General features: G+C 49.2%; 1 protein-coding gene across 3 annotated transcripts in view; it reads right to left on the bottom strand.

Annotated features, from left to right (window-relative positions):
- The window catches only part of STX1A (syntaxin 1A), a 120,951-nt gene that overhangs the window by 11,249 nt on the left and 95,753 nt on the right, over window positions 1-13,949 (bottom strand). For all 3 annotated transcript variants that reach the window (XM_064523510.1, XM_064523512.1, XM_064523511.1), the window contains one exon: window positions 4,814-4,922. In XM_064523510.1, the coding sequence (XP_064379580.1) occupies window positions 4,814-4,922 (109 nt within the window). The remainder of the gene's footprint in view (window positions 1-4,813; window positions 4,923-13,949) is intronic.

The raw sequence follows: 13,949 nt of genomic DNA, 5'->3' as shown, positions 1-13,949 counted from the left end.
CATATGTAGGACAGGAACAGCTTGCTCCAGGGTGCCAAGGGCCTCTGGGGAAGTTCCAGGGGGAAAACACTGGTAATGTCAGTTTGCCGAGTTCTGCGTGTTGTATGTTCTATAAATAGAAAAGACTTCAGAGCAGGCACTTTGGCTGCTAGGAGATGTGCAGAAGTCAAATATGCCATAACTACATTCACAGTAACAGCTCAGTGATGCTCCTTCAGCTCAGAGCATCCCTCTTCCCTAGCAGTCAGGGCTGCATGAGCACCCAAAAAGCAACAGTCAGAGCTAACGCTGGCAGAAGACAACACATCGGATAAGACACCTTCCTTGGAGGATGGGCTCCTCTGCTTGGATCAGATTTTCAAGCTATCTTTAGATACGAACCTGTACAACTCCTATACTGATAAAACTGCCACGTCAGCCTGTGCACATAGAGGTAACTAGTACTAGTGATCCGATTCTCTCAACCTTCTTCCAGATCAAATAAATCTAACACGGGCTATAATGTCATTCAGATGGGCAGATTTCAGGTCTAAAAGCCTGGCTGGCATGTCACAAACTCACACCAGGATCCCCGTCTCCTGGAAGCCCTTTCTGCTCAGGCTCACTGGAGCAGACAGGGAGGGTTACAGAGGTAGACCTCCATAGGTTGTGCAAAGCATTTATCTTGACTCAGTAAGACATTTTTGAGGAGATAAATCCTACAGCAATTCCAGAGATCAACATGCTGTGGGAAATCTAAAGGAGTCCATTGCAGTACCCTGCCTGCTCTGCACAGTTTGTTCAACTTCTGCAGCCCAGCCCAGCTCTCTGCACACAGCCAGCGCTCCTGCCTTCACAGGCCTAAACACATGCGCGAGAAGAACCAAAGGCCTTTCAGATCACCCAAGGCTCCAGAGGGGGAAGACTTTGGGCTGGATCTGCCCTCAGACAGTCCTAGTTCAAGGGTAGTTTGTGAGACATCTATATCTTGCATTTCTGTACATCAATTAACCTGCTCTAGCATGGTGGGGCAGAGGCTGATTCTCTCGGTACCTTTGGAGACAACAGATACTTTATTTTTGGATCCTCAGTCTTGCACAAAACAAAATCATTCATGAAAACAAGCAGCCTCTGCGCAGCACCTCCATGGCATCAAAGCTGCACACCCCTCACAGAAAGCTCCTCCAAGCCTCAAATTCAATTTCTCTGGGAGCAAAATCTAATTAGATTTAAGATGTCATTTCTTGTAACGGACAAAATTGAGGGGAAAAAATGAAAGAGTGTCACTTCTCATCACAAGCAGCATATGATGTCCAGACTTCAGAGAGCATTAGCTTAAGGAAGGCTCCTAACTGCGCTGACTCCAACACAAGGACATCATTGCAGGGAGGCACGATCCAACTGGAATGGGGCTGGAGCAAGGAACAGCCAGAGGAATCTGCCCTGCTGTCATGAACCCGAGGGCATGGTTAATCTTGAAACTCCTCTGTGATATCCGGTGTCTTGGTGCATTTTGGAATCGGAGTGAGCAAGCTGGGTGGCCTGAGGGCACTTAGTAAGACTAGGACAGAAGCTGTTCTTCCCTTCTGCTGCTAGAAGCTGCATGGCCTAGGTGGGACGTGGTGAATAGGTGAAGTTTGTGGAGGACCACTGTAGCCAGCTGCACTTCATCAGGAAGGTGTTGATGGTGGTTCATCGCCACCTCTGTGCTGCACTGAGGGGAGGTGTGAGGCCAGCACACACTGAACCAGCATGTCACAAACATCAGACCTGGGAAGAGGGGCTAAAGTGACTGTTGCACTTCCAGAGCAAGAAGCAGACAGTTCAGATGGAGAAGCTCGCAGGATGCTGGAGAGCCACCCCAGAATAGCTGAAAAGTCCCTGATCTCCTGTTTTCCAAACCTGAGTTATTTACTAGCTTCACTGTTGGAGCTCCTGCCATTTCCTGTCTTTGCACAAATTCCTGAGCTCTGTTAGCTGATGAATCCAATCGTCACATCCCAGCAGAGCCCAATTCAAAAGAGACTTTTCAAGACCACATAAAGCAGCAGATAATGAAGATGCTGGCTATAGTGCTCAGAGGAAACAGTATGGCTTTCTGTCCAGGAAGCACTCCTGACAAAACCCCAACAAGCTCATGACTTTTGACAAGCTATTTTGCCAAAAGACACTTTCTTCTTTCACAGGACAGAAACCAAGCTTTGCAGAGGATCATATACAAGCCAGTATCTTCCCAGCACAGACCCCATCCTACTTCCTGCTACGTGTGCATCTACTCCAGACCTCTACTCCAAGGGGAAAGCAGCTCCGTCATCACTAACCTCATCACCATTAACCACAACACCATATCCCCACCCGAAAACTGCACCACAGCGAGTCCTGAACAACTTTTTCTTATGCGCTATCAGTGCTCTGTTGGGCACCGCATAACAGCCCAGTAGGATGGACAAGGCAGACCTAAGTACTGCATAATTTAGGCAGAGGGACAAAGCCCCTCCCAAGGCTGTGATTACAAAAACAAGAGGAAGGCTTCTTTCAGAGCTTCCCTGCAGATGATTAAGGACCTGGTTAAGTCCTTTAAAATTTTATCCTCTCTTAAAAGGTAGGAATAGGAATACCTTAAATAATCTGTTTACACTGTAAAACATCCCTGTGGCTGGATATCACCTAAAGAATCAAGTTAATAAATTAATCACAGTTAGCTGGAGCACTGACAAGCGTTCATCATCCTCCTTTACATTAAAGGTCAAGCTACTGTTGAGCCCCATGTCAATCAATATTTCTATTCAGCCAGTGTGAAACATTTTATTATTATTATACACCATGGAAACTAATCTTAACAGAGAAAAGGTATGGACAGCCTAGCCTCCTTCTAGCCATCTACAGAAGCTAAGATGCCCTGCTAACATCCAAATTCACTGGCATTTGCAACTCATGAAGGACGTTTCCATATATGACCTTCAAACACCCCATTTGGGCTCAAAGATCTTCTTCTACTCTATTACTCATGCTGAGTCTTGAAAGACAGGCTTTTCCCAGGAAGACAAAGCACCCATTTGTTTGTGAGAAGAAAACCTGGACCACGTTTCAGATTCTGACATTTTTATCACAAGAACCTGTGACACCTCTCTGCCTATGAGATTATCTTCAAAATCTCTTTTAATATATGCTTGTTCCAAATTTTCCCTTGCCTGTTCATTCCCCTACTTACGGTGATGTTATAGGTCCTTTTTTACGGCTCTGCAGGAAGATGCCCTGATGCACCTCACAGGGGGATGGCAGGGGACAGAAAAGCTGCACGAGAAGCCGACAAGCAAGACAGCACACCCGGAGATGGAGACAAGAGCTGGAGTCACAACACTGCAGAGAGGGGGGGTCTAGGTCTAGCAGCAGAGAGCTGCACAGGCCAGATGAGGAGCTGGTAGGCCATGCATAAAGGACCATAAGACCGGGACCATGGTGGACATGCAACCAGCAGCAGTGGAGGGGTAGGGGCACAGCCCCAGTGTGCTGCACTGCTGTGGCCTGGGCCACCATCAGGAGACTCAGCAGTGCCATCAGGAGACCCTAACCCTAACCCAAGGGGTTAGGACCCCTTAGGGGTTAGCACCATCAGGAGACTCATCACGGAGACAACAGCTAACACCACAGCTCCTGAGAACCGTCACCGTCCTGGGTTAGGGGAGGCTGCTTGGGGCAGCAACCAAGGTCGATGCTGTTCCTGCACCAGGGAGAAGATGCCAGCAACAGCGAGTGCCCACATCTAAAGAACCGGTTTGATATGTACTTCAGTTCACCTGAAATGAAAACCACACAGAGGAAAGCCAAGTGCTGCTACTAGGTGGGCAGGGACTGATGTCACAGAAACACACTGGAGTCAGCAATTCCCACTAGCTTGTTTGAATTCAAAATCAGCAGCAAACAAGGAAGAAGAAATTTCTTCCTTCCCTGTGTAGCACTTAAACTCAGGAGAGTTCTAGTGGTTCGCTGGATGCAAGTGCACATTGCCAGCCCTGCAGGCAAAACAAGGCTTCCAGAGGCTGGAGGAAAGGAGATGCTCCCCGCCGTGATGCCTCACATGGGTCTGCCTGTCCTCACGTCACCGCTGAGAAGAGGGGTGAAGGTGCCAGAGGTTTCCGTGACAACGCTTACCTCATGCAGATACTGGCTGGACAGAGCCAAGGGCCAGCCGTAGGACTCATCTATTTGGCTTTCTTAAACAGGACAGCTAATAAAGCAACAGTTGTATCGCTGAGCTGAAAACCTCCCTTGCTGCTTGCAGGCTCCAAGTATTTCTGCTGCACGTCGGCAAGCCACGGGGGTTTGGCGGACAGCCGTCCCCAAGCTATCCATGGCACCACAGCACAGCAATCAAATCCAACCCAGCACCTCCCAAGCCAGATCAAAGAGGGCACATTCCACAGCTGGTGCTGGGAAGCCATCAAGATGAGTCCCTCAGCAGCCACCAGCCTAAATCCAGCAGTGAACAGAACTCAGAAAACCCAGCAGTTACCAACCAGGTCAGCAGCAGGGACTACCTGACACGGGGCACTGGGAATCACCAGTTTCACAGCTCAGGCAGACAAACCAGCACCACCTGCTCCATTTTTGCCACCCAAAACCAGAGGAATATCACATTTGTATCTCCACAGCAAGAGCCTTATCCCTGTCATTTCTACGTGCACACACACAGCTGAGGTGTGCTGGGGTTTTAACAGGGGAGCACTACACAAACACAGGAGCAGTTCTCCTTCCCTGAGAACTAAGACAGGACTTTTACCTCCTGCTGGGCACAGCAGCTTCCCTGCTGGTTTTACCACCTGGTTTTACTCACTGATTTCCAGCTGCCTTTGAATCCTCCCTTTGCAGCGCTCCCTGTAGTCGGTCTGCGTGGCGTTGTACTCGGACATCACTTCCACGAACTTGCGTGACAGCGTCGAGTGCTGGAGAGGGAAGAGCAACACACAGAGGTGGGTTTATTATTAAGGAGAAACATGTCACTGTTCAGATTGGAGAATGCACAGGTCTGAGCCACAACGCCTCCCGTGCGTCAGCTGTTTCTAGGGAACCCAAAATCTTTTCTATCCCAAAGACTTATCAGAAGAGCTCAAAGATGCATGTCCAGGTGTCTGCAGATGAACATAGCCCAGGTGAGCTCACCCTGCCTACCACACACTCATCGCCCAAGCCCAATCTGGGCCACTTCGTCCCCAAGGGATGGGCAGCGGCGATGCCCGGAGAGCAGCGGGGCAAGGCTGGCAGCCAGCTCACTCACATCAAGCTGCAGTTCACGCCTGCAGAGCCCAAAAGCAGCAACTTGGGTCACTCCCTGCTTCGCTCAGCCACGCTGCGGGGACCCGTGGGGCTCAGCGAGGGTGCGGGACGGAGCCGCGGCGGTCGCGCTCGCAGCAGGGCATTTGCCAATCGACGGCAGTGCTGGAGCTGTGGGCCCTGGCAAAGGAAACTCGTACTCGGAAGCCATCAAAAATGTGTCGCTGGCTATTTTTACAGAGAGCACAACTCTGACAGTATTTTATTGGTCTGCCAAAAGAAATGTGTAATTTGCTGGCAGAGAAGCAGGCTTGGTGCAGCTGACGGATAAAACATCACTGACCCGGTTTTGAACCGGCCTGTTGCTGCAGAGAGCGGTGATGGGACTGCGTAGCTAGAAGGTTTGTTGCTTGTCCCCGTTGCAAGGGGCCTTCCCCTGCCTGCCACTCTTGACCAGGGGCACCAGGAGGGAGCTGGCTCCTCTGGCAGCCAGAGCAGGGAGGCTGGGGGAAGGCAGGGACCAGCAGCACGGAGGGAACCCAGGAGCCAGGGTGTGCGGGCAGGGGATGCTTTAGCTGGGGTGGGAGGACGGGGCTGTCCACGGTCATTCTCCCACTCTGGAAACACAGTCCCACTTTATCTCTCTGGAACGTAAGTCTCAGAGGTTTCCAGTGGCCCCTCTGCAGCTCTGCCCACCCATCTATTTCAGGAATTTCTATAACAATAAAGCTCCTATAAATAGTTCTTTATAGCTTTCCAGCCTTAACATATACCGGGGCATTTTAAGTGATCTGGGCTGTGGGATGTGCCACAAAGCCACATATCCCCCAGCACAGTAGGGGCCAGGGCCGGCACAGCTCAGGCTTGCGAGCTGCTCGCCCTGAACACCAAGTCCCGGGGGGACATGCTTTGAGGACTGCATGCCCCAAAAGCTAAGAGCTCACTGCACAGCTGACAATCCAGGGCTGACGTCCACACAGAGCAGCCGGCTGTCAGCTTCCTGCACTGCGGTGAACAGAGTACCCTCATCTTGTCAGGCAGCTTTCCTTTTTGCAAGGAAACACATTAGAAAAATCTTTGAATTAAACCTGACCGGAGTCCAGCTGAATATACTGGCCATAGCCAAGCTCCCACCGCATGCAGAGCAGGCTGGAGCTCCGTGCGGGCAGAAGCTCACCCACACGTGAGCACCCAGTCCGTGGTCTGACTTCATGTCTGATCCAGTTGCCAGGCTAGTAAGGGTACAGCAAACAGCCTAAAGATATTCTAGGGAGGTCAGGACAGAGCACCACGTGCATCCTACAACCAAATGCTTATACCTGTCTTCAGCAATGTCTTTCGCCAATTGAGCTTTCAGAGCAGGTAGATGTCCATGGAGGCAAATGATGCACAAGTGCCAGGGGAAGCCAAATCCAATACCGCATCAAGCCGGAGATATTTGTGCACTCTTACAGTCCCACTGCAGAAGTAATAGCATGTGACTGACAGGACCAGCAACATCTAACACACAGGCCTGAACAGTCAGCATCAAACTCGCAGACTAGAGACACTCGCACGCAAACCAGAGGAAGCTGGGATCGGCCAACGGCATTGCAGAGCTTGGGAGAACATTGTGTTACCCGTAACCCCACTTCTGAGGATTGCTCAGCCCAGGAAGGAGAGAGGAGGACCAGAGGGCAGCTGGAGAAATGAAGATATGGAAAAATGGTGGAGGGAGAAAGAAGAGGAGGTGATGATCAGAAAAGGGATAGGAAAAGAGAAAAAGATGTGCAGAAAGGCTCCAAAAGAAGATGAGAGAGAAACCTGAGAGCAACAGACATGATGAAGAAACACCTGACTAGTATTCCCCTGTGGGTTTCAGGGTCACGGGCACAACCTGAGCTCACACTCCACAAGCATAACCTCCAAGAGAGCTGAGCCAAAAGGCAAGATCTGAGCTGTGCCCAGCAGCAGATTTTAAAGCCTGGATGCAGAGAACCCTCCCCATGAAGGGAAGAGGAGGATGGGTGCTGCGAAGGCAGCCTGCCAGTTCTGTGCAGCAGCCCTGCTGGCGAGAGGCACTCCAACCAAGCAGGAAAATACTGCTGAATCCCCACGATTTCCTTCGCTGCCGCTCTGCAAGGTCAAATACACCTGATGCACAAAGGCATTCGGATATCTCTACTGGGTGTCGATATGTCTCAAGCAGCCCCAGCCAACACAGCTTCTATCCGTATCTCCTGAACAAGGCACTAGAGACATCTTAAAGATATACTTGCATTTGCTTTGTAGCTATTCTAGGAAAGCAGCAGCTCTGTAATTATGGCAGAGCCTAAGTCTCAGCTATAAAAGCAGTTTTGTTCCTCATCTGCTTGCACACCTCACATAAAAGCCTCGGGCAGCTTCAGTTTCAGCAGGCTCCCTCTGCTTGAAAGGTGCCTGGCCAAAACAGGAAGGTCAGAACAGCTCCTGATCCTCCTTAGGTCAGGGTTTGAAATCCTGCAAAGATGTGATTTACAATGCAAGCAACTCTTGTTCTACCTTTTCAAAGTTATTTTCCTAAAAAAACCCAGTTCATTCTCATTCAGCTGGTAACTATCAACATATGTTGATTTGCAACCAAATATAGCCTTCATGTCGAACCTGACACGCCTTATTGCTAGTCAGGATACCACATCACATCTCTTCTACTTAAGAAGTTACTTAACTTAGCATTTATTTTTTTCAGATTGTTATTTTGTGTTCCCACAGGCATCCCACATGTCTACAAAAGGCATCTGATTTTGAAGGAACATAGAGCTTCATAAAAAAAAATAGGGTTAGAAGAAGTATTTTAAATGCTTTTACTCATTAAATAAAGTTCCCTCAAAACCCAGAGTAAATAAAAAGCACAATAAAATATACCTTGCATTTAAAAGAGATTCATTAAACACAGAAAATAAAATACACTCCTAAATTCCCAACTGGGTTTGAACACGGTGTTTGAACTAGTCCAAAAGAGGTAAGTATTTCCACTGCACCGGCTAGATAAACCAAACCCAGAAGCAATTAAGGCAAAAGCTATTCTGAATAACAGGAACCAAAAGTACTGACATTTGGAAGAATGTAAATATCAGCATTTGTTCTGCTATGAACTGGAAATAACTTTGATACTTATAGAAAGGCTGAAAATACTATAGAGACTTCTGAGAACATGCATTTCTGGCAACATTTCTCTGCTGGGGCTGAACTCAGGAGCAGCACATCTCCCCATCCTGCGTCTGTAGTTGAGACACCCTCACACCACCACGGCTTTAACTTGGTGCTGCTTGTATGCTGTCCAGGGCAGGGTGCCTTACTGAAACTATTAATGTGACATGGGGACACACACAGTGGGTTTAATGTGATTAATTTAGAATGCGAAAAATACATTTTTCTCCATGTAAAAACTAGCCAGGGTGGTAGTCTGCACACTGAGGTGGTTTGCCAGGGGCTCGCCAAGCTTGGGATAGCTGCTGAGCCGACACCAAGGATGGATTTGGGCCCCCATGGGAGAGGCCAGCACTATCAGCACCCTGGGAACTCCGGCCGGAGGACCAGCCCTACTTGATCTGCCAGTGTAGCTGCTTGCACGAGTCTCAGCAGCTTATTTTGCTCTAATGCAGCCCAGCCTTTTTAGACAGCCAAACAGCAGCTCATTGCTACCCCAGCAATGTATGGGAGTTAACAAAACTGTTCCTATGCAGGCTCAAGCAGATCTTATGACACTTTTCTGGCTGGAGGAGGTGACAACAGGAAAGCCAGAAAAAAAGTTGCTCCATGATATTAATGCCTAGTTACTCTAAATTTACAGCAGTTGAACACAGTAGAGAATCAGCTCATTTCTTCTTTTACTCAGTGATTAGCTCACAGCAAAGTCCCGATAAACCAGCAAAGCCACTGCTGGAGAAACATCTATGCCCATGTTCACAAGAGCTGTGCTTAATGTAACATACATACCTAAATCAGCTCAGCAGCTCGACCTGTCCCAACTCCTACATGCACCTGTGCTTTGCAGATGAAGGCTGGTTTCTTTAGGTTTCATTCAAGACAGATCACAGTGTCAGAACGTATGCGAGGAAGAGAGTTTAAGAACAACATTTTTGACACCGCTGGGAGTTTAGCCACTGCAAATTTTCCTCATAGACAGAGGTCTTAAAATTAGTTTCAATCTGCTCCACGCTGGCTTCTCTTGCTTCAGTTGGAATAACCAAGTCGAGGTTAAGCCCAAGCTTACTCACAAGCCTGAGCTCCTCCACAGCTGACCTGGCCCCTCGGGACTCCTGGGCCATGCCACTCTGCACTCAGGGCTGCCCAGCCACACTGTATGCACCCCGCAATCAGCGCTTTGCTACTTTCTGGCATTCACGGAGGTCCCTGGATGTTGGGCAGGCTTAGGGGCATCCTAGTAAACTCAGGTAATTGCTGTGCCAGTATTCCCACGCAGGTTGCGCAAGGAGCTGTAGCACGAGAGAGGCACTAGAGACACGCAGGAGCTAAAACACAAAAAGTAAGGTGGAAACAAAGATAGGCTCCCAGAAGGGATGTAGAAACATGACCCTCATGTGCAGGGAGACAGATAGGAAAGCCAAAGCTCAGAATTGTATGAGGGATGTGCCCAGCAGTAAGATGGGCTGTTGCATCACTGGCACTCATCTGAGCATGCTGATGGAGCTGGCCAGTATCATTGTAACGGCACTCTCCATTATCTTCAAAAAGTCATGGTGATCAGGGATGGTTCCTGAGGAGTGGTAAAAGGCAAACCACCCGCCAATCTTCTAGAAAGAGGATCTGGAGAACTACAGGCCAGTCGTCATTGCCTCAGTCCCTGGGAAAGTCACAGAACAAATCTTTCTGAAAGGAAAAGAAAGTGGCTGGGAACAACCAGCATGCCTTTACCAGGGGCAAACTGTGCTGGACCAACCTGATTGCCTTCTACGATGAGATGACTGGCTGTGTAGATGAGAAGAAAGCAGTGAATGTTGTATATCATGAGTTTAAGGCCTTTGACACAGAATTCCATAGTATCCTTATAGCCATTTTGGTGAGACATAGACTGGATAGGGCGAGTGGAAAATTGGCTGGACTAGCAGGCTCAAAAGGTTGTGATCAGCTGTAAAAGCCAGTTCCTAATGGCATCCCTTTAGGGATTCATGCTGAGGATGATACTGTTTAACATCTTCATCAGCAGCCTGAGATGACAGGATGAAGTGCACTTTCAGCAAGGCTGCAGGTGACACAAAATTAAGGAGAGTACTGAGAGGCAGGGCTGGTATTCTGAGGGACCTTGAAAGGCTGGAGAAATTGCCTGAAAGGAACCTCACAAGGTTCAAAGGCAAATGCAGCATCCTGTATCTGGGAAAGGATGCATGCACTCGGACAGGCTGGGGACCAGCTGGTTAAAAAGCAGTTTTGCAGAAGCCCTAGGAGTCCTGGTAGACAAAAAGTTGCCTAGGAGCCCTTGCCAGAAAGCAGGTAAGCTGCATCCTGGACCCTGTTAGCAAGAGTGCAGCCGGCAGGGTGAGGAAAGGGATTGTTCACTTCCACTTGGCACTTGTGAGACCACCTCTGAAGTGCTGCGTCCTGTTCGAAGCTCCCTAAAAAAAGACAAGCAAGACAGGCTCCCAGAAGGGATGCAGGCCACCAAGATGGTCAGGGCTGGAGCACAGAACAAATGAGGACAGGGTGACAGAAATGGGGTTTGGTCAGCTGAAGGAGAAAAAGCTCAGGGAGATCTTATTGCTCCCTGCAACTACCTAGTGAAAGGGTGTAGAAAAGATGGAGCCAGACTCTCCTCAGAGGTGCACAAGGACAGGATAAGAGGTGACAGACATGAGTTGGGACATGGAAAATTCAAATTAGATATTAGGGGGAAAAGGTTGGGGTTTTTTTTTTGTTTTTTTTTGTTTTTTTAATCATAAGGGTGGTCAAACACTGGACCAGGGGCCAAGACCAGTCATGGGATCTCTGTCCTTAGGGATATTCAGAATGTAGCTGCACAAGGTCCAGAGCAACCTGATCTGGTTTGTATCACTCAGTGTGGAGGCTGGCCCAGAGCCCTCCTGAGATCTGATGTTATCCTGTGATTCCACAATAAGGAATAAACCCAGGTGCTAGACTTATACTCAGGCTATTAGCTTGTCTCTGCATGGGCAGGAAGCCAAGGGGGACACCCACACTCACCCACAGCTAGTGCCAGCTGGAACAGCTCCAACACCCCATGGGGCAACGCAACGCGCACCAGCCGAGGATCTGTCCCATGACACCAATTCGAAACTCCACCAGTAGCGCACTGGGCATCAGGGGCAACACAGTGTGAGCCAGGGCCTGGGATGTTTCTGCACTAACAGTATATTGCAGCTAGAGAGCGACAAATACAAGCCAAAAGCAGAGAAGATGGAACTACCCCGTAGGAACGGTGGGATCAGCAGCATCCCAGACTCGGCACAGACACAGATGCCTCTGGAGTCAGAGACAAGTCACTACTTTAACATAACCTTGCCCCACACTGTTCCCTGGGTTAAGGTTACAACAGTTGCATTGGTACAGGTCATCCATCAGGCACTTACAGCCCGGGAGTGCTGTTTGCCAGGCCTGCGAGAGCTGTCATCTCCGCTTGCCTACCGCGTGCAGCGACAAACAAAGCCAAGAACGCAACCCTGGGACTCTGCCATTTTGTGCCCAGCTCTGCCCCCCAGCCTCCATCCCACCCTGTGCATGAGGGCATGCACACCAAGGGCCACGTACACCTCTGTACACAAGGTCTCAGCTCTCTGCCTGCATCCCTGAGATGACAAATGGCTGCAGGAGCCCACAGTCTGAGACAGCTCCCATCAGATGTCAACGCCCAGAAACAGAGCCGAGAGTTATGTCACCTACTTCATCCTCCTGACACAGGGGCTCTGAACTGCAGCCTGGAGGAACTCCTCTCCCCTGATTACTTAAGGAGCCTGGGGAAATGCTAAGAAATGCCTAAATTCAGATAGCGCAAGAAAATCTCTCACCCCCTTGCCTAGGAGGTCCATGTTGGAGCACAGCCCTGAATCCTGCTCTCACATGTGCCAGACTGACACCTGAACAGCAAGGCTTCAACCTCTTCAACACAGGGCAAATCTAAACCTGTCTCAAATTCAGGGGACCTGGGCTACATGGCACCTACATGTGGTCACCTCTAGTCTCCTTGGATGTGAACACTGCAAAAGTAAAGTCATTTCCTAGAAATACAACACACTGCAGCACACCACAGCCAAGGCTGGCAGTCACCAAGGATGGCTCCAGTGGAGAGGCAGACTCATCATGCCAAGGGCACTGGGGTTTGGAAGAGTGAAAAGAAGTGAAAGAAATCCATATTTCCATGCTTCCTGCTAGAGAATGAAGGGAGAAGGAAGTTAAGAGCTCCCAGCTCTGCTGCTACCCCTTGACCAAAAAGCATTTCCTAGGAGCTTAGCTTGAGACTCGACTAGTCCCTGTGGCTGTGCATGCCAGCAGGAATCAGGAAACCCAAGCATTCCTCTCGTTCCTACAGGCTACTCAGATAAGCTTGTGTCCCAGCTCGCCAGCCTCCATCCTCTTGTCACCACCAGCCACCACCTGCATTTGAGATGTCAAATGCTTTGCAAAGGGCACTGTCTTTCACATGGGCACAATGCAGAGCACAACAGAGGAGAAATCCTGGTGGTTACAGTACTGCTGTGAGCACACAGCAGCAGTGTGTTTTGAGTGGTAAAAGGCAGAGTTTGTTTCTGGGAAGAGGTCTGCTGGTTCCCACATGCCCCACGGCCCCAGCTAGAGCATAGCTGTACATGTGCCAAGATCCCTTCCAGGGCCAGGGGAAAAGAGCTGGTATGCCTGAAAGATTTGCAATTGTCCTGCTTTGCTATGTCCTGCTGCACTATGTTCTGCTATCGGCTTTGCTATGTCCTGCCAAAAACACATCCCAGCAAGTGCCATCCCCACTTGCTCCAGAGACATCTCTCAAGCCTTTCTCATCATAAATTAGTTTTGTGCAACACTGTTTTTCAACACTGACTCAGGCCCAGCCCCAAAAGCCTCTCTCAGTTTGTACAGGACCTGGATGACGTGCTTGGCTCCGTTCGGGAAGCTCTCTGCAGAGGTGATCAGTTAACGTCAGCACTGTATTGATTAGATACTGACTGCGGCATCAAGCAACGAAAAGCAGCTTCACATGCTGAAATGGAGATAAACCACAAAAACAAAGTTCCTCTGGCCTCCCTGCAAACTGCTTCCAGAGACTCAGATTTTTACTGAGCTATATTCCTGGATAAACCCTCCACCAGAGCAACAGGAGAGGGGCCTGGATTCCCACCCATTAGCACCAAAGAGCAATGCTGGGAGTTACAGCTCATGTTATCAGTTTAATTGTTCACAGAAACATCTTCACTGCAGAACAAGGCATTATTTCTCTGCAGCAAGATGACTTGTTTACATTAACACCCACCAGTAAGGTCTAGAGGAGACAAAGAACTGGGACTTGCTCTGAAGCAGAAGAGGAGCAAGTTCTACAGTAAGTACCACCAGAACAATGACTTCATTTTGCAAGATGCTGTTTCACTGAAGGATAGCCGGTAGATTGGCCAACCCACAGTAAAAAAACAAACAAACAAGAAAAACCACACAGCAACAGTGTGTGATGAGGCAGCAGAGACAAAACTTCAGCCCAGAAACCTGATTTCAGAAGCCAT

This window comes from Dromaius novaehollandiae, chromosome 19 (assembly GCF_036370855.1).
Source record: "Dromaius novaehollandiae isolate bDroNov1 chromosome 19, bDroNov1.hap1, whole genome shotgun sequence".
Lineage (NCBI taxonomy): Eukaryota > Metazoa > Chordata > Aves > Casuariiformes > Dromaiidae > Dromaius > Dromaius novaehollandiae.
This window is presented reverse-complemented; position numbering and strand designations above follow the sequence as displayed.